Below are 21,467 nucleotides of genomic sequence, written 5' to 3'. Positions count from 1 at the left end.
CCTAAATAGCTTAGTACCCAGCCACTGGGATGAGGTTTCTGGTTGCCTGTTGCACACTTATGAGGATATCTGGATTCTACCTCTGGAACTGGTCATCTGTCTTTAAGGAATTTCATGCAAGGTAGTGGGCAGAGAACCTGAAAGAAAACTGGGAGTGGAGGAAGGGAGAATGGGAGAGTTGAGATGGGTATTAGTCCATAGTAGATAATCAGTAATTATCTGTTTAGGGTTTCAGCACAGGAGTGATTATAATGATTCATCTGGAACTTAATCTGGTAAGGAGGGAAGAAAAGCTCTCAGGTGAATAAGGACATGAAAAGGTATTTGATCCAGTGGATAGTATGTTCCAGTGGAGACACAGGACTATTAAAAATGGAAGGTATTAGAAGAATTGAAGCAGAAAATAAGCAGTAGTATTCCCAGACCTAAATGAAATTGAGAGGAAGAAGGGGAATGTTACTGGTACTTCAAGGGAAAGGCTATGACCAGGAGAACAGGTGCCCAAGGTAAGACATTGAAAGGATCGTCTACATGGAATTTTTAAAATCATCAAGAATGATGGTAGAAACAGGGCTTTCAAGAGTCACAGTGAATCAGGAACCCAAATCATCAGGGAATGTGGGAAAGTGACCTCAAAAGTGGTAACTGACTGCATCTATACAATGAAATGGCCAAATCTGCATGATTTGGGTCATTTGTCTATATAAGCAACATTCCATATATCACGGGGATCTATCAGTATCTGACTTTTGTACTTTATTATGCAAGACTAGCCTAGTTTAGCATGCACTGACCACCAGCTCAAGGACTATTCCTTTAAAGAGTTTCACAGATTTTTTTTTTTTTCCTGAAAAATATTGTTACGTACTTAGTGAAATGATGATAATACCACAACATAAGTATCTGCTTTTAATTATTCTGGTCAGTTAGTTTTAAAAGATTAGAGCCTTTGCACCTTTCAGGAAGATGGGGATTTATTATTATCTATTTATTATTATCTGGAAATCAAAATAACTCATTCATAGACTATATGATAAAAGCCAAGTCAAATCAATTGAAACTTTACCATAACAAAAAATAAAGCATAATAGAAATAAAGCATTGATAAGCTGAAAATTAAAGTGGTATGATTCATAAACAGACTGGGGATCCTCCCCTGTTAAAAATGTAACTAACTTTTGCCATGCATGGAACCAAAAAGTATGATTTCACTTTGTTCACTGGCTATAAATCTCATCCCTCTCTGAATTAATTTTCCACTTGTAATTTCTTTTTTCATTCTCCAAAGGGGGGGGGAAATTACTTACATATATGTCATATTTTAAACACTTGCTATGCAACCTTTAAATGTACTATTTCATTTAGCCCAATAACTAGTTAGCTATATTCTAAATGAACTGCCACAGTACAGTAACTTTAGAGGATACATTTTTCTCCTTTTGGAACAAGAGGTTCTTATGCAAGTTCTGAGTAAATTTTCCAGATACTGTGACAGATTCATCACCTACCTAATTTCTGGTCCTTACATTAACACTGTAGGAAGGGTTAATTATTTTCCACATGCATTTTATAGATATGAGAATCTGAATTTCTATGAGGTTAAGAAATATACTTAAAGTCACATGTATCTGCTGGAACCTCAGGGATTGAAGTGCCAGATGAAGTTTGTTTCTGTACTGTTCCAAAGTCTGTGGCTTTTCTACTTTTCTATTTTCACATGAAAGTGGTCATGATAGTGCTAATAATCAGTCACTAACATTCATAGAGTAACTGAAAACTACCAACCATGTGCTACAGCAGCACATATTTTTAAATCCCAAACAATCTTGTGATTAAGACACTGAGGTTTAGAGAAGGAAGTAACATGCCTAAGAGCATATAATAAATAGTCAACTTAAGTGGGACTCACATCTAGGCTTTCTCTTCTGAATTCTGAACTCAAACAACAAATTGATAATTACCCTCAATACAGGCTTTGCTACAATATGAAGGTGTTAATGTGGAACAAGAGATGATGATGGAGTTCAGACTGTTTTATTTACTTCCATAATCTGGTACCTCAGATAGTTCCTTTAGACTTCCACAAAACTCACAAAACTAAATTAATGATCTTTTAGATATTTACATTTTAAAATGATTTCAGAAAGAACCATTTCAAGTGACAAAGATGTCTTCATTTACAAGTAATTTTGACTTTGCTTATAGCATGGACTTTTCTCTAGTTTTCTTTCTTACCCAAAGATAATCATAATGGAAATACCTATCTGGGTAACTTTATTAATGAAAAACAGGAAAATAGTGAGGATAAGGTTATGAGTTGGCTCTTAATATGGGTAAATTACCTTTTCACAGCCTTACAATATTTCATTTAGTAATCCAGATTGTAAATGCATACTTTTGGCCACTGCCAGGCATAAAACCAAAATTAGGTCCCACTTCGTCCGTCAAAAATCTTGACTGCAACTGCACAGGAATTAGAATTTGTTATTGTTAAACTACACCAGAAAACAGGTTTGTTATTCTATCTGCTTTGAAAAGAATGACCCTGAGTTAGAAATTAACCATACGGTGCCAGTCCTACATTGGAGGCTAAATAAGCATTTGCTTTAGGATCAAATGAATGAATATAACTTCAATGTAAGTACCTCATGTTCATTCTTTATATACAGAGTCAGAGTCAAATATTTCACCAATATTAGCAGTAAATAGGCCACAAGGCTGAGTTATTGAGACATTTACCTGAAAAGGGTTTGCACATTTACAATTGTTTTGGCGTCGGCCATGTAGTCTTCCTCTGCACTCATGGTACTCTCTTTGTCCACAACCACCATGTTGGCAGCAAAAGTCACTCCACACCTGAGTAAATCATCTAGGCTTTGATAAAAATCAACAGAGAAGAACAGGCTTTCAATAAACCACCATACTACGAACAGGGCGTGCTTATCCACTACACTTGTATAGGCTGCCCTTAGAGATGGCTTTCACACAATTTGCCCTGGTAGATACAAGTTGATGGGAATTAAAATATAGTATTCTGTGCTGACATGAAATATTCATATCTTTGAGCTCTCTCTGTTTCATTAGATCCCAACCGTTTCAAAGCATTATGTGTTAAGAAATTTTATTTAATAATATTTATCAATTATATAACTAAAACATGAAAAACACCCATTTTGCAATCAAATAGATAAAGCACATTAGAACTATGTTTTTATGGTTACCACACTATTTCAAAGGCAGAACATTTATTTATTCTTTATAATTCCTATGGTACTTTTGGTAAGAGTAGCAATGAATGCTTATATTAATTTAGATGGCTTAGCCCAACAAAGAAGAATTAAACTGTAAAGTGTTTATTTTTAGATGTGTATTATTTCTCTGTGTAAAGCTATGTGTTAAAGATTGGTTCTGCACAGCCATGAGCATGAAAAATATATAAACATCAGTTGTATTCAAACTTACCATTCAGCCAGCCTAAAGGTTTTGAGCCAGTGATTTAATGACCTGATCTTTTTGACTGTGTGAAATGCCTGCTAAACCAGGATACAAATTCCCATGAATTATAATAGTCTTTTCCTCTACCACTGTTAAATACTAGCATTCTCCCACTGAATTAAAAGAAAATGTTGCCATTGAAGCTGACTGAAAGAACCACTCTCCCCTGCCTCTGCTTCATACAAACTAGAAAAATACAACTGAATCAGATAAAGGAGACTGAACTTGAAGGAGTATAAGAATGTTCTAGGTACCAAGTTGATTGAGGATGGAGAAGAATTGGGCTAAATGATGCCCACATCTTCTGATTTAAAATAGAAGTGAAGAACTTAAAGAACGGTAGTGCCTTTGAGATTCTTAAATTACAGGTAAATTGCCTGAGGATCTTTTTCCAAGTGTGTGATTGGTTGAACTAGCCACATCAAGTGAGAAAGTATTACCAAAGTTCTGAATCCAAGATCTCCAGAGTAGTCCAGAAAAAAATATTTTCCTTCAATCAGAAACAATTTTCTGTGGCAGAGATTTTATGGCTAAAACTTTGGAAACAGAATTCCAAATAAATTTCCCATGGTAAGAGGGGTCAGGGCCATAATTTCGAATCAATATGATGATCAAGTTTAATCCCTAGAAATATCTTATTTTGATGTTTCTTTTAACTTGGAAATTCACAATTGTTCTTGTATCTATTAAAAAACTTTTTTAAAAAAGAAAGAAGTAGGTGGAAAATTAATGTAATATGGTCCCTTATGGGTCATAAAAATGATGACCAAGTCATATACCTTCAATCCACCTTACTATAATTTTGAATCATTTTCTATTTGAATTCTTAGGGTTTTTTCCCCAATAAAAAATAATCTCTTCGCTATAATTGTCTATATTAAAAAAGGGAAAGATAAGGTGATAGAAGATAAGCTTGATTGTTAAAAGATATACAGATACAAGTTATGATGGGAAAATGAATATTTCATCAGTAATAAGTCAATGAAGTTGAAACTTGACAAAAAAATTTATTATGCATACCTGTGCTAAATAGCTAATAGCTACTTATACCCACATGTTTCAGTTAATTCCATACTCAAAATATTGGCTGTCGTAGTTTACGTATAGCCTTGACAAGTGACTTTAGTAATTATGATAAATATAAGTTTAAATCTATAGTAAATACATAAATTGGAATGGCATTTCAGAACCATGTATAAACATTTTTTCAGGTTTTAAGTTTAGATTATTTAATTTTATATCCATTTAATAATAATTTTTACTCCTTTTTCCCCTTTTTTAATCTGGCTACAAATTTATTCTTACAACGCTACATCTGTCATGAATTCTCCACACTATACTATTTGCAAAGCCACTGCCTGTATTTTTATTCAGCATAGTTGCTTGACAGCATTTGGCCACCAGATGGCTGCCTAAGAAATAAGTCAATATTCATGAAAAAAAGATAATCTAAATGGCAACACTTCCTTTTAAACTGTTTTCTAAGCCTTCCTTTTCAAGGAGAACTATAATGTGAATGTATGAATCCATGGGACTGTTTGTAAGTGTTTTAATTCACTCAAAGGTGTTTTTGGCTTTTTAATGAAAATTCAAACACTAGTGTAAGAGAAGAACACAGTGAACCTCCATAATCCAATCACCCACTCAGATTCAATAATGATCAACTTGTAGCCAATCCCGTGTCATCTCTAATCATAGGAAGTTGATCCTCTCGTTTCTTCTTTCCCTCACCATAAACACTTCCATAGAGAAAGAATTCATTTCATAGTTTACATCAGCAAAGACAGATGGGAGGGTTTTTTTTTTTTTTTTTAATATTGTTTTTCTAATGAATTTCAGTAGAATACTATCACTCCAAAGTAATATTACTATAAAATATAGGTTTATTTCACATTTATAAATTTAAATAGTAATTTCAATACATTTAACTACATCTTAGTTGATTAGTATTAAGATATCTGATAATGCAAATTACATTAATATAGAATAGAGGTTAAATAAACATTAGTCAGTTTGCTCTTTAATGTATCCACAGCCAATAAACACTTCCAAAGTTATAAAACTTTGTTTTTTCAATCTACAGGACAAATGTAAGCATGAAAATTCTTAATTAGTAACTTTAGCATTTTGTTTTGAAGGCTCTGGCTGACTTTTTTTTTAAATGGAAAACTAGCATATTTTATAAACATAGTAGTTTTATGATCTTAGTTTTATATTTCCTATAAATCATGTTCATCCATATAAAAGAATTTATATTTTAATACACATGGCACACATTTGACTTTTTGATTAACAAATTTTTAGAAATTATATACTGATATATGTTACTAAAATAAAGGAAGTTCTTAAGGAAATGCTCTAGTTTATAAATCTGGCTTAAAAGGAGCATCTTTAAATTACTGGAAGATTTCCAGAAGTTATGACAATGTCATCAAGCATCACAACAGTGGACCATTAGATTTTCTCTACCCCAAGGCCCACAGTAATAACGTTATTGCTAGAGACTACACAAAACTGAAATAGCTTTAGAAACTAAACAAAAGTGACAAAATTCACATGCAGTGAGATTTGTTTTAATTCAACAACAGACTACTGCTTCGCAAGTTTGAATACAAGATTTGTAACACAAGAACATAAGCTCTGCATGCAAAATACACCATATTTGCAATACTGAAATGGCAAATTACACTCATCATGCAACACGGGGCCACAGCACATGACAAACCACAGGACACCACGCTGGTTAGTGTGCCAAAGATTTCGTCACCTACTTGTCAATAGAGCCCACCATGTAGTAAACCATTGGAAACCAACAGATTGCATCCAGAAAATGCATATCTGGCCTAAGTAGCAGATGGGTTACAAAATGAAACACAATGTCACAACAGTGGCAGCGCTTCTAGGGAAAGGAAGTAAGTTGACTTAGTTTGCATTTCCAAAACTAAACACTGTTTGACAAGATTAATTTTAAGTGCCTTTTTTCTTAACATTAATTATGAAATATTATTTGTACTTGTTATAAATATACAATGCACTCAGAATGATAAAAACTTGTATTTCTGCTTTCTAAATCAGAAACATTATGGCATTATTCTACAAAAGAACTGAACTGATATTCTTAATTATAACTAAAAAATCATATTGACGAGTTTCAAAATTATTCATGCAGAATAAAATGAGAAATTAATGATTTTTTCTTAGATGGCCCAAAGCGTAGAGAACTAAATTAGCATGCTTAACAAGAGCACCTCTCTTTAAGGAAAATACACAATTAAACACAACCCTTAATATGTCAGGATACCAGTCAATAAATATAGTATATGCACCCATGTACCACATTTATTAAAGAAAATTAAAACAAAAATAATTCACCTTTTAAGTAATTGACTTACTCCATATATAATTGAGCAAATAGTTATTGAAATTTTCACTTACATGCATATTTGAGGAAAGCATCATAATCCTGATGCTTCCTTAAAACTCACCTAATCTATTGCATTTATTTTATAAAGTTATTGATCCTTTCATGCATTTATTCACTCAGCATATATGTATCCAAAACTTGTGATACAACAGACACTTCAGTATACTAAGGCATATGAGAATATTGTGTTTCTTTGTACTGTAAGAAATACATTTTTTGGAGCACAGGTAAAAGCACACAATTACAATGCATTTTAATCAGAAAAAATAAACACAAGTTGTACTTAGCAGGCATAATTAGGGGTCATTTCACAGAGGTTATGTTTAATCTGGATGTTTGCTAGTAAAGGAGAAAGAGAGGGAAATTCTAGGAAAAGGGAAGTGTAGCACCTATAATATTCCAGCTAAATGAAGCTTTTTCCTCCCTGACTTATTTTCTTTCTGCTAATCATCCTCTTAACCCTTTACACTCTAAAGAAAAAGAATGCACAATACAGTTAAATGAAAAAAGATGATGTGCCAAGGAATACCACTATGGTAATGTTGATCTATCCCTCCCACCATTACATTTCTTTGTAGTCCTTTTAAAAGGCCCCATATTATTACATATTATAACTGTACCACAGTTCATTTTAAAAAATCCTCCATTAACTTGTAAGGTATTTTCACTTTTATGCTACTGAAGTTAAAAGTTATTTCCAGTATCTTGCTATTACAAATACAGATATGAACATCTTTGAATGAAATTTTTCTAGCGCAATTTTTTAAATCATTTATTGCAAAACATTCATAGAAGGTATATTAGTGAATCATAGAATATAAATAGCTTTAAAGCTCATGATATATATTCTTTTCAACAAATAGTAACAGTCCCAGAAGCGATCTTTCTATAGTGTCTTCTAGTTCTCTGAGCACTGCTTTGCTTCTTAAAAACAGAAGTGTCATCTCACTGCTGATTCAAGACCCTCCCTGTCTCCCTAGCCCTACCTCATGATTATAGAAGCAGTACAAGGATGCCAACCGCCACAGGCCAGAGGCAGTACTGAGGTTTTGCAGTGATCTGAAGAATTATTTAGCCTGTGTCTTTTTTCGGTTGTTATTTTGTTTCATCTCTCTTTACTCCCATATGGTTTTAGTCAGATAAAGTGAGTAGCTCCGTAATTTATGTGGCAGAGATAGAGCCATAATCCTTTGCTATTAATTGCAGATAAATCTACACCCTGGCTGGAATAACTATGCTTTTAATCTGACTCTTCTTTTAAATTCAGATCATTTCAATTTCTTTATGTTATCTTCTCTATTCTAAAGCCTAGTAAAGCAAGAGTAAATAATGTTATTGCATAAGTCAACATAGTAAAGGTACCGAAAATCTGTGTAATAAATAGTACTGGGGTCACTGAGGACAAAATTCTTTATTTCATGCCAACCCTTCTGTTGAGTTAAAACTGAAAATATGGCCTTTGTGATTTGTTGCTTTGTCCAGTATGAATAACTAAAGTTACTTAGACATCAAAATTATTGCCTTGTTTTAAGAAACTCATGAATTTTACCCACGCATAATTCTGCCACAGATGTTTATTTACAATGTGCAAGCAATCTTCCACATCCTCGGAAATTACTTCAAGATTTTCATTGTGGGAACGTGGTTCATCGTTAGGTGGATTCAGCTGTGTTATAAGGTAAACCAAGCCCTTGAAACCTAGTAAATATATCATCTCGATGAAGCACATTTACTGTGGGGGGGTCTAATGTGCCACACTCATATAGCAAATAGATTTATCTCCTACTTCTATCGATAAGGATAGTTTAATAACAAACTTGAAATATTAAGAATATAGGCATTGTACATTTACATGTGTTATGTTAACTCACTTAAATAAATTGGCAACAGTGATCATGTCACTAAACTGCTTAGTAGCTATTGAGTAAAATAAACGATATCATAGGCTCTTAATAGACTAATCTTCCCAATTATTGAAAGTTAATTGGAAAGCAAAACCTTTACATTGAAAACCACTAAGCAAAAACATAAAACATTAGAATAAAATGCATGCATTTTTTTAAATGCTAAATAGAGTAGACCTATCTATGTTAGAAATCACATTATGGAAAAGTAGTAAAAATAATTGCATATTTAACTACAAAGCTCATCACAAAAATTTTAATATATAAGAAACAAACAATTAAAAATGTATTACTTATACAAAATCTACATATTTACTTAATATGAAAAAAGTATTTCAAATCAATAAAATATAGACCTAACAGGGAGATAGATCTAGCACAAAATAAGAATGCAGAGACCCAAACCAAACATGCTTAATCTAACTCGTAATAAAAGAAATAAAAATTCAATAAGCACAAAAATTTATGTTAGTAAACAGAAAAAAACTGAGCACATCATTAATTATCATCCTAACTAACTGTATTAAGATGACTGCGTATGAATCTAAAACATCATATTCTTACAATAACTTTCATTATAAAAATTACCACTATATTCAAATGTTAATTAGCTAGTGTTTGTTAGGAAGTGAAAAGGTATGTGGATTTGCATGGGTTTGCAAAGTTGAAGAGCATTACTTCTCATTTAGCTAATTACTATAATGGACTTAATTTCTGATTTTTAAATTGAAGAAATGAATATAGTGAAGTTTTTTTGTTTTTTTTTTTTTGTTGTTGTTCGTTTGTTTTGTTTTGTTTTGTTTTTGTAAATAAACATATAACGTATTTTTATCCCCAGGGGTACAGGTCTGTGAATTGCCAGGTTTACACATTTCACAGCACTCATCATGGCACATACCCTCCCCAATGTCCCTATCCCCACCACCCTCTCCTGTCCCCCCAGCAACCCTCAGTCTGAAATTGAGTCTTTTATGGTTTGTCTCCCTCCCAATCCCATCTTCTTTCATTCCTTTCTTTTCCTACACCCCCAAACCCACCGTAGTGAGGGGTTTTTTTTTTTTTTGGTTAACATTTCATTATTCTATACTTAAGTAGTTTATTTCTTTCTTAAAAATATATAAGGAATTTTATTTCAACGGCTTAAATCATATCTCCTTTTTTTGTTAACTGATTCACCCAAGTACACTCATCAGTTTGAAGAATGACAATGTCACTTTCTTGATTGGTGGCAGGTGGGAAACTAACATTTCCTGGCTGCCTTTTCTAGGGGAGATATTGCACTAGTGCTTCATATAGAGTTTGTCTTATAGAGTCTCAATATTACTTGTTAAAATAAATGTTCTACTCATTTTACACATGAGAAAATTGAGGCTTAGAGAAATTTGAGAACATGCAAAAAGGCTTTTTACCAAGAAGGTACATAAGTAAGCTTAGACCTTATCTCAGATCTGTATGAGTTCAAAGTTTGAATGTCTTTCATAAAGGACTCTGATGTGTCAAACAATTTATCATTGCTTTTCAAATAAGCTGAAGTTTACCTGACACTATATATGAAAAGATGATTGATATAATAAAAGAACTGTGTAAATAAGGTGTAAAAAATAGGAACAGAAGCCTGGATCTGGCTCTTCAACTTTCTGTACCTTTGGGTAATATATCCCAAAGCTTTTGACTTTTGTTTCCATATTTTATGTGAGATGATATTATCAGATGACGAGGTGACCTTTAAGGGTAGGGAAGTAATCAAAATATTTAAAATCAGTATGGCACAGCAACAGGCCAAACTAAACAGATGTCCATCCAGCCAGAACTGAGACCACCTCTTATGAGCCAGTACCAAGTGCAAGATGTTTTCCATTGTGCCTGGGTTCCACTTAGTTACCAGATGAGATCTAAAATGCTTTCTCTTTGGAAACATTATGAACACTTATTCTGACATATTACATTTGTGAATATTATCAATTTAATTTGCATTTTTAAATTCCTACTTATGACATCTGTTATTTATTTGTTATATTGAATTAATTGGTCTTTCAACTAAATTTCCTAAATAGCCATGTATTGAGTGTTATTTTCAGCAATGCTCATGTAAATTTAAAACAAAGTCAAAACCCACTAAACTAATAATTGTAGAAGTGTGTACAATCTTTAGTGTATAAATTCTTGTAACATGGAAATATTCTGAAGAAGAAAACAACACATTTCTTTGTAACATTGTAGGATACATTGCAAAATACTAGTCATGGCAGAGCAGTAGGAATCTCAAAATGATCACATAAAACTTCCTGGAACATTATTTATTAGTGTTTAGTTTTTGTTTCCTCATTCTTAACCAAAAGAGTAGAGGGCAACAAATAAAAATGGTAGATACCACTTTCAGGAAGTTGTCAGGAAGCTAGTAAATTTTACAACATGTACTTTCATCCTAACCCTTTGGAAGAAAAGTGAAACCCCACAAAATCACCTAACAAACATCATGGAACTAGTTAGAGTCCAAAATATAAGTCATTAGGAAGCAAGAAAATTTGTAATGCAAAATAATCTGAAGTTAAAATATATTGTTACTAAAAAGAATTGACAATATATTTTTTTACATATATCAAAAACCTGTAAGTTAAGCAAGATCATACAGTTGAAAGATCAATGCACTATGAATTATATAGAAGGTTCTAATCCTAGAATTGACCTTGGAAATATTCATTTAATTTCTTTGGTCTGTTTTTCTTTGTCTATAAAATAAAGTACTGTAACAAAGCAACATAAGTTGATTTATTTAAATGTTATCACTGTAACTTGAAAACTTTGAGATCTTAAGCTGCTTAGTACATCTTTCAGGTTAAATCATCACAATATGATGTGGATATATTTATAAGGGGAATAAGAAAGTAAAATAAAGGCAAAGTGTCTAGTATGATGACTGAGATAGTAAATGTCCAACGATTATTACTATTATGAACAGAGGGTAGAAGTAAAGAAGATTAATTTTATTAAATGATCTATATGGTGTTTTTCCAACAAAACACTCTCTGATAAAAGCTACATAGCTACACCTAGATTTTTATAGAAATACTGACCAATTTGCCAGTAATTTAAGGGAAACAGGATTTTTGGGTTTTTCTATGATTAACCAGATTCAGGAATTAAGACTATAAAAACATCTACTTGCTTTGATAATGCTAACTTATAAATCAATCAATCAACCAATCCATCAGTAATTGGGCATTTTGGCAACCTCTTTATTAAGAACCAAACAGAAAGGGACTGATTTAATTATAGCCATTGAAAAATCTCCAAAAGATACACATTAAGGAATGCTAGTCCCTGCCACCTGCTCAGTGGGACAATGAGGTGGACAAAGGGGAATTAGTGATGCTGAGATAGGATTACTTAATAAGACTAGATATTTAAAAAGAGAAGAGCCTATCTCCATTCCATCGAGTGAATACCACTCCAAAATTTGGAGACTGGATTATTTTGGGAGGTGCAATATTGTGATCTATAAGAAATCTATATTTGGGCATTCATATCATCCATGGTTCTTCAATCACAGCTCCCAAAATACTTGAAATTTTCTGAGGATAAGAGCAATGGGAGCATCTTTTGTTAAAATATTTGTTCTCTTGTCCTCCGTTCCTGATATCACTTTAGAGCCATAAAAGTGAAATGAGTGTCTTGTCATTCATTACAAGCCCCTTTCCACCATAACTGGGTTGATATTAATGAGGGGACTTTTGGAAAGCACTCCTGGCTTGTCGCCAGGGGAACCGATCATGAACAGAGAGTTGGAATTCTTAGTCCCATCCCCTGATTTCTGAGGAGTAGAGAGGGGTTGGAGTTTGAGTTTGACCACCAACGGCGAATGATGTAACCAATTACGTCTATGTAATGACCCATCCATAAATACCCAAAGGAAGGAATTTAAGGAGCTTCTAGGTTGATGAATGTGTGGAGATTTGGCAAGAGTGTTGCCCTCAGAAAGAGCATGAAAACCCCATGCCCTTTCCCCATAGTTTGCCCTATGTATCTCCTCCTTCTGGTTCTTGAGTTACATCCTTTTAAATAAACCAGAAGTCTGGTAAGTAAAAATGTTCCTTTGAGTTCTGTGACCTGTTCTAGTGAATTAATGGAACTTGAGTGGGTAACTCTGATTCCTAGTCTGTCAGTCAGAAATGTAGCTAAACAGGGGGGCCTGGGTGGCTCAGTGGGTTAAGCCTCTGCTTTCAGCTCAGGTCATGATCTCAGGGTCCTGGGATCGAGCCCTGCATCAGGCTCTCTGCTCAGCAGGGAGCCTGCTTGTGGGAAGCCAGGCACAAGCTTGAAATATGAGCCAAACCAGGCCCTGACTTGCGCCTCCTTGACATTAAGGGGTTAAGCAACTTCAGCAATGAAAAGGTTGAGTAGTGCTGAGAAAGGGTTTGTGCGATGAGTCTCATGATCGCTTATGTGACTACCCATTGGGGTTTATCAGGTACAGGACAATGCAGGCCTAAGTCCTAAATCCATGACTGGACCTTGCTGTTCTTACATGGTCCGTAAATAACATCTGGTGCCCTTTTTCAGTCCCTTCATCAATAGGGAACTTATCTATAAGTAGCAACATGCTGGTGTCAGGATGCCTGCGTGTTCAACCTAAGGGAGCTTATAAACAGGAGCCTGGAGAAGCTATTTTTGGTATGTGGTGGGCGGTTAGTCTCCCCTAATTGTTTCTGCTTTCTATATAATCGGGCACCCTTCATAATAAAGTTGACACTGCTTGGACATCATCCACTGTGTCCTTCCTGTCCTCATTTCTTTGCAGCTCTTCTTCGTCTCACCACCCTCTTACCCTCATGACCCTGGTCGTGTTGTCGCGCCAGCTGCGACACCTGCTTCCCCCTCTCTCTCTGCCAGCCTCTCTGCTTACTTGTGATCTTTCTCTCTGTCAAATAAATAAATTAAATCTTTAAAAAAGAAGAAGAAGAAGAATTGTAACTAAACAACCTGGACTTGTGAGTAGCATCTGAAGTCCAAGAATGGGGCCCCTGGAACATCCAACTTATAGCCGGTCAGTCAGAAACAGAGGTGCTAAAAGCTAAAGCTTGTGACTGGCTTCTGAAGGGAAGTGGGCAATCTTGTAGGACTGAACCCTTAGCCTGTGGAACCCTTAACCTAGACAGTAGTATTGTCAGGATCAACTTAAGCTGTAGGACTCCCAGTTTGTGTCTCAAGTGTTGCTTGTTGGAAATGTGGGAAACCACCCACCAACACATACATGCATTGAAACTGGGTCCAGGAACCCAACTAGATTCACACATGAGAACAAGAAATCTTACCTTGAAGTAATGTAAAACAGGGGAAAGGTCAGCTTTTACCCTTTGCTTTATTTACCACAGTGATGCTATAAGCACGGTTCTACTTTTTCAAGCCTCTTTCTAACTTCCTTTCTGTATTCTGGGGCCTCAGAGGATCCACTCTGATCCAGTACATACAAGATGGGGATGCTCTAAGGCAATGAACTTGTAAATGCCCCGGCCTTAAATTCTACATTAAGGAAACAGACACACCATAAGGAAAAAGAGCCCAAACCTGACACATCAGAATTCACCACACAGGGTGAACGGAGCACTCCTTGTGTGCCATTTTAGCCAGTCCCTTTGAGCTTCCTGCCAGAACGGTTCTACTACTAGGCATACTTTCAAAGGCCTTGGAGGTGTTTCACAACCACTCCATTGTCAGAGCCATCCAGCAATCCAACTTTCTTCCTCCTAAGATTTGTTTAATTAGCTTTTATTTTTTCTGATAATGCATCCAAGTTTCTGACCTTTCCTTGGACACTAAAGTGGTATCAGGAAAGTCACTGAGTCATTATACCTGAAAATGCTTCAGCTGAAACCTCTAGAATGTTCTCAGTTTTTAGAGTTATCATTGTGATAACGATGCTAAGAAAGATGCATCAATGAGTGTCTTCATATATTCTTGTATATATCAAGTGTCTTGGTATATTCAGTATAAACGATGATAAGAAGTTATAGTGGGAAGATATTTTTGTTTTCAAGAATTTCTTTTGATAAATTTTAAAGGCAGAGATGAGGCAACAGATTTTGGCCTCATTTAGCTTATCCTGAAATTTTGCATCACTTTAGAATTAAAAAGGAGAGTTGGAGGATCCCAAAATATGGTATTGATCTAAGGACCATCTGTTACCAATTTTGAGTCACAGAGAGGAATATCATAATTTTAGGATACAATGAGTTTGACCACTGCATTCATGACCTACATTTATATTTGCATGAGAAATTTTAAATGCTTAAGTAGTCTTATTTCACAAGAGTATATCAATCCAACATTTTCAAAATAAATGAGCATGGTAAAGCATTAATTATTCACATTGTGTAATAGAATATATGTTTTAACAGTGGAAGAATCACAATAAGTTATGATGATGTATCACAGTATAACATAAGAATGGATCATTAATATGCTTGGCTGATAATTAACGGTTCTTTAGAAAGACCAAAAAAATTGTCCAGTTTTGGCAGAAATTTTCCAGGCTAGTTGATTAATTTAAGGAAAATAACTGTAATTATTTCAATGGCATGTTTCCCATTGGTATTGAGTGATGACCACTTGCAACATAGTTTTAAATAAAAAGCTCAGAGTGTTCCAGTGATGTTTTAAGTAGTATTTGTGAAACAACCGTATTCAATGATTGTTTTGTACCATAGCACAAAATATATCTCCCAATGAATCATGTGCCATAATGTATCTGATTTAAAATATTCCAAGCAAATTAAAATAAATTATTTTTGATATAATATTAAGAATTCTTTGTCTTTTGTGGGTATTTTAAAATATACTTACGGATTGTCCAATAGCAGTACTATGGGATTAAGTTCTTTCTTTGGTCTATAATATGCCCTGAGAGGAACAATAAAATTATACAATCCATTTCCAGCTGTTTCAGCTGCAACTATAATTAGCTTATTTTTGAATCCATAGGCTTTTGCGTCCTCATAGTAGTTATGCTGGCAACTCTAGAGAAGAAAAATTATACAAAGAAATGCTATTTTTACACTCCACTAAAATTTGCTGAAAAAATTTAGGATATATGGAAGAGTAAAATTAATCTAACCTAGCAAATCCTTTATTTTATAAAAAATTTGAAAATAGTTACATTTTTCCATGCCCCTTTCTCCAGCCTATTTCAGGAAGTGAAGCTATGTATGGACAAGACAAATGAATTGCAAGTGTGTAGCTTAATATGGGGGAAGACAGTCAGAAATATGTGTGTGCACATGCTCTACTGTAAACTAAAACATATTGCTCGATGACATCCGGGTACCTATATTTAAAAATTACCAAAATGTGTATGTATATCAAAAAATCATGTTATATATTTTAAATATAAACAATTTTTATTTGTCAGTCATACTTCAAGAAAGCTAGAAAAAAACTACCTCTGACTTTGAGTTCCAGAAAGAAAATAATATTATCATCAAATGACCTTGGAACTTTCCAAGTACTGAACATCTAAAGGGATGGACCGAGAAAGATTTTCTTTGTTGTTAAAAAACAAAAAAAGAAAACCCTCAATTGTCTAAACATATACCTGAGCTGGCAAGATAATAACAGAAATACACAAAAGTAAAATACCAATATTAATACTAACAACAAAACAGTAACAATACATTATCAGAGTCCAGAGAGTAACAATACATTATCAAAACTCATTGTTATTCTGAGGTTATTTTGCTATTTTCTAGAGACCTAGTACTCACTTAGCATTATTAAACCAAGAGTCATTTATTTATTTATTTATTTATTTATTTAATTTATTTTTAAAGATTTTATTTATTTGTTAGAGAGAGAGAGATACAGAGCGCAAGCACAGGCAGACAGAGTGGCAGGCTAGAGGCAGAGGGAGAAGCAGTCTCCCTGCCGAGCAAGGAGCCCGATGTGGGACTCGATCTCAGGATGCTGGGATCATGACCTGAGCCAAAGGCAGCCGCTTAACCAACCCAGGCATCCCCAAACCAAGAGTCTTTTAAACTAAATTATCTGCATGGGGAGCTGCTTTCGTGTTCTGCCCTTTTATCTTTCTATGTCTCTGTGTGGGTTTCTTTTTATTTGGGTTGAGATTAGTTGATTCTCTGTAGATTCATCACCAATTCTGGAATATTCTCTACTTTTTTCCTTTAATAAAAAACTACAAAATGCTGTTGGGAAGAAGGCACCATATGTCAGCAGAAACAATAAACAATAGAATTAGACTCACAAAGACTACAGGTTTTGTTGTTATTAGATTTAGAACAGAAAAAATGAAAGTGTTTACTATGTTTAAAGAAATAAAAAAGAACATTTAAAGTATGAACAAAGAACAGGAGGCTACTTAATATATTCAGTAGAAATACACATATTCTCTTCTAGAACTAAAACGTATAACAAGTAAAAATAAAAACTCAAACAATGGGTTAGATTGCACATTTGACACATGTGAAGGGGTCAACTGCAGGACATTGATGTAATTACTCAGAATGTGCTAAGAAAAGAGATATAAAGTCGTATGGAGAAATTAAGATACTTGAAAGCTAGTATGACAATGTCTAACATATATCAGAAAGAAGACCTATTCAAGTAAATATTAACTAAGGATTTTCTAGAATTAATGAAATATTCAAAACCTCAGGTTCTGGAATTCCAGCAAATCCTAATTCAAATAAATAAATAAAAATCCAGCTTCAGAGGTATGGTAATAAAAGTGCAAAACAACAAGACAATCAGATCTTAGAGAGCCTGACTGAAAAGAGAGACCACCATTAATTTCCAGAATACAAACTAGAATGACAGCCAACTGTTCAATGGCAACATGGAACCCATAAGGCAGAAAATAAAATTCTAATGTGGGAAAAGAAAAAGAAAACTCATCCCGGAATTGGACACCCAGGAAAACTGTCTTTCAAGAATAAGGACATTTCTAGGGAAACTGAAATTGGCAGAACTTAACACTAATAGGACTTTAGTAAGAGAATTTCAAAAGCTGTAATCAGTAGGAAAATGAATCCAGAAGGTTTAAGACATAAAAAGGGAATGAAGAAAAGGGGAAATGATTTTTTTAAAAGGAGACAATAAGCCTTCATTGGAAGTATGATTGAAGATTTACTAATATAAGTAGGATCTGCAACCACATAAAGGAATGAATAAGGTCCCTCACAAAGAGGTCATGGATGGAGAAGAGTGACGAGTGATGTTGAGATATTAAGAATTTCAATATTTATGAGATAAAATGAAGAAAAACAATTAATTTAGGTTATTCAGAAGTAGCTCAATTAGAAGGAAAAAACAAAACAAAACAAGAAAATAGGGGCATTAGTGTTGATAAACCTTGATCAGGAACCTATTTGTTGATACTGTTGCAGAATGAACTGGGCAAGTAATCCCAATTCGCACACTTTACAGATGCAGTAGGATTGACTGTATAATCCCATCTCCTGACTGCAAAGTAGGCATTCATATACATAACGGACCAGCACTTCCAGCCAGCCTAATGCTAGATAAATAGAGGATAATACCCGAGGTCATCTGCCAGTCAACAGCATTCAGAAATTTTGTCTTCTTAATATGGTAAAGAGACAGCTCAGAGTCTTTGCTTTAAAAGACCCTCTATTGTTTCTTTGCCAATCCTTATCTCAGAAAGTTTAGCTTCTCCATTGTATCAGGTTCCCTGCGTGGAGATAAGTCATTTTCAAATCTTTGATCACCCAGTGTGTTTTTCTCCTGAATTCTGAGTTAAAAATTAAAATGCAGGGACACCTAAGTAGCTCAGTCTGTCAAGCAGCTGCCTTTGCCTCAGGTCATGATCCCAGGGTCCTGGGATCAAGTCCCACATCAGGCTCCTTGCTCAGAGGAGAGGATGCTCCCCCCCACAATAAATAAATAAAAATTTTTAAAAAATGCTAATCCAGGTTTTGTGGTGCCTGAGGCTTATGTTACTTGGGGAATCCTCTTTAAGGAAAATAACACAAATATTACAAATTTATAAATTTTAAAAATTATTCATAGGTCCTTAGAAAGGGCTAATACAGGTAAAGGGGTCCTGAAGCTTAAGATTTACTAATGTTACCAAAAATATACAGCTAGTCAGCAGTCTCAAATACTTCAGATAGTAAATTAAAACAAGGGACCAAAAAAAAAGGGGGGGGGCATTGAGATATTGAGAGAGGGACATCTTAATGGACACAGAGGAATATTTAGGAGCAATGGCAAAGATTTTCTAATGTTCCACTATTCTTCCTCAAGAGTGACAGTAACAGCCAGGCTTCATGATGTTTATCTTATTAAAAAGTAGTAGTAGCAAGAATACTAATAGAATGTATTAGGTGCCTAGGCATTTATTAACTTCTTGGCACTGTGTGAAGCATTTTGGTTGTGCTAATTTATAGAATTCTCATGAGAACCATCGAGGCTTGTAATTACAACCATGTTATAGATATGGGAACTGAAATGTAATGGCAAAGTTATTTGCCCAAAATTCAAATCCTGTAAGCAGAGAGCTGGGATTTTAACTCTCGTTAACTCCAAAATTTAGAGTAAAAGAATATATTCCTGGTTAGAATTAGCCGCACATTTTAATTTCTGGGAGGTGTAGCGTTTGAGAATCTTCTTCTTATCTGCTTTCTTATTCATTAAGAGAACAAACTCTTATAGAGGTCATGCCCAAGCCATCTTGGGAAAGAGATTTTAAAATGTCTGCATTCTTGTAATCTTTCTGCTTTGAATGGCTCCTTTAGAACATCCAAGCAAAAATCAAGAGCTACAATAAAATCTTTAGAAAAGGAGATAATAACCACAAAACAGACACTAGTTTTCAGTCTAATCAATAACGAATCTTTCCGGCTAAATCTTTCCGGCTAACACATAGACAAGCTCATTTCACCATGCCAAGCAATTCCACATTAAGTTTCGAAGCAAAAAAAAAAAAAAAAAAAAAAAAAACCCTAAAAAAAAAGACAAAAAAAACCAAATAAAATTTAAAAAAAAAAAAAAAAAAAAAAAAAAAAAAGCCTTGCAAAATAGTGCACAATGGGCCAAAGTGATTTTGAAAAAGACTCTGGATGTTGAGAGTTCATAGGTTTGAGGTTCTGGCACCTATGTTTTCCTCATTAAAAACATGACTGACGGACTCCTCCGCTACTTAAGTAGAAGGGGAAAGCATTTGGGTAATCTTTAGTACAGTTAAGAAAGTACAATTCACCATTTATTGTATTGCATTTACATCTGAAAAGATAATGTTCTTTAAACATATTTTAGTCAAAAGTCTACACAAAATTATTTAAATATATGCAATTACAAAATGCCATAATTTCAGTTTCAGAGAAAATAACAATTGCTTACCTTGTCTAGTCTTAAGCAGCAAAATGGCACTTTTTCATGAAGGAGATGACAAAAAGTAGGTGAACTTCCTATATATGGAGAGTAAGGTGGATAGCCTTTAGCATATCTGTAAAACAATATGAAATATTTGAGTTGCCTTGAAGAAAACACACATAGTTGGACAATTAAGGGATAGCCATGTGTCTCTATTTTGATAAAGTATGGTACACCCTTTTATGTTGTAATTACATTTTGATAAAGAAATAGTTAAGAATAGGGATATGCAAACTGGATCAAATCTGGCCCATCAGCTGGTTTTGCGAATTAAAAGTTTTTTTTGTTTTGTTTGTTCCTTTGTAATCTTAAATGTTTGGGAAAAAAATTTTTAAGTAAATGGTTGGAAAAAATAAAAAAGAAGAATATTTCATGTCACATAAAAATTACATGAAATTAAAATTTAAATATCCACAAGTGAAGTTTTTTTAGAATACAGCCATGTTCATTCATTTTATGTATTGTCTATGGGCACTTCAAAAATATTTGGATTGGTGCAGCAAAGATTATATGGTCCATAAAGTCTAAAGTATTAGCTGGTTCCTTCTAGAAAAAGCTTGCCATTCCTTGGTTTAAAAGATTTAGATAGATTTTTTAAATTGCACTATTAATTTTTATAAAACACATTTAAAGCAAAATGACTTATTATGATTTACTCCATTAATATTCATTAGTCATGAATACATAGCCACAAAGGAGTAAACAACTGAGTTAAAAATTCATATGCTCCCCCAAAACAGACTATTGTTGGAATCATGCTTAAAATATTATCAAAGATAATTATTTGCTGACTTAACAAAAGTAGCCACCTGCATGCAGATTATGACTATATTAATTTTCATTATAAAACTATTAAAAAAAGAAGAAGAAATGAAAGTTAAGAAAGAAAACATAATTTGGTAGAGGCAAGATTCCTTTATCTACTATGAAAACTCTTCTCTTTTAAACCAAGAAATTTCAGGCCTAGTTTAAACTGTTTTCCAGACATTATTAGCTCGGAGGGTAAAATGGTGCACATTTTGCAAATTTAGAAGTTGATAATCTCCATTATTATTTCAATATCTTTTTCAGTTTGCTTAGGAAAAAAAAAAAAAAAAAACCACCTCTGAATCTTTTCAGAAGGACATGTAAAGAAAGAATTTCAATCATACCACACATCATTTAGAGAGTCAAACCTCTACCATCGAATATTTTATAAATATATTTGAGTGCTACTGATTTTCTGGAGAGTGGATTGTGTT

At 33.9% G+C, this 21,467-nt stretch overlaps 1 protein-coding gene across 1 annotated transcript in view; it reads right to left on the bottom strand.

Moving 5' to 3' along the window:
* The window catches only part of KCNT2 (potassium sodium-activated channel subfamily T member 2), a 344,033-nt gene that overhangs the window by 72,390 nt on the left and 250,176 nt on the right, over positions 1-21,467 (bottom strand). Inside the window, exons 18-20 of the mRNA XM_059414103.1 lie at positions 20,194-20,299; positions 15,664-15,836; positions 2,740-2,874 (exon numbers count right to left, since the gene is read on the bottom strand). Of these exons, the coding sequence (XP_059270086.1) occupies positions 2,740-2,874; positions 15,664-15,836; positions 20,194-20,299 (414 nt within the window). The remainder of the gene's footprint in view (positions 1-2,739; positions 2,875-15,663; positions 15,837-20,193; positions 20,300-21,467) is intronic.

Source organism: Mustela nigripes, chromosome 10 (genome assembly GCF_022355385.1).
Source record: "Mustela nigripes isolate SB6536 chromosome 10, MUSNIG.SB6536, whole genome shotgun sequence".
Classification (NCBI taxonomy): domain Eukaryota; kingdom Metazoa; phylum Chordata; class Mammalia; order Carnivora; family Mustelidae; genus Mustela; species Mustela nigripes.
Note: the sequence above shows the minus strand (reverse complement) of the source record. Positions and strands in the feature narration are given on the sequence as shown.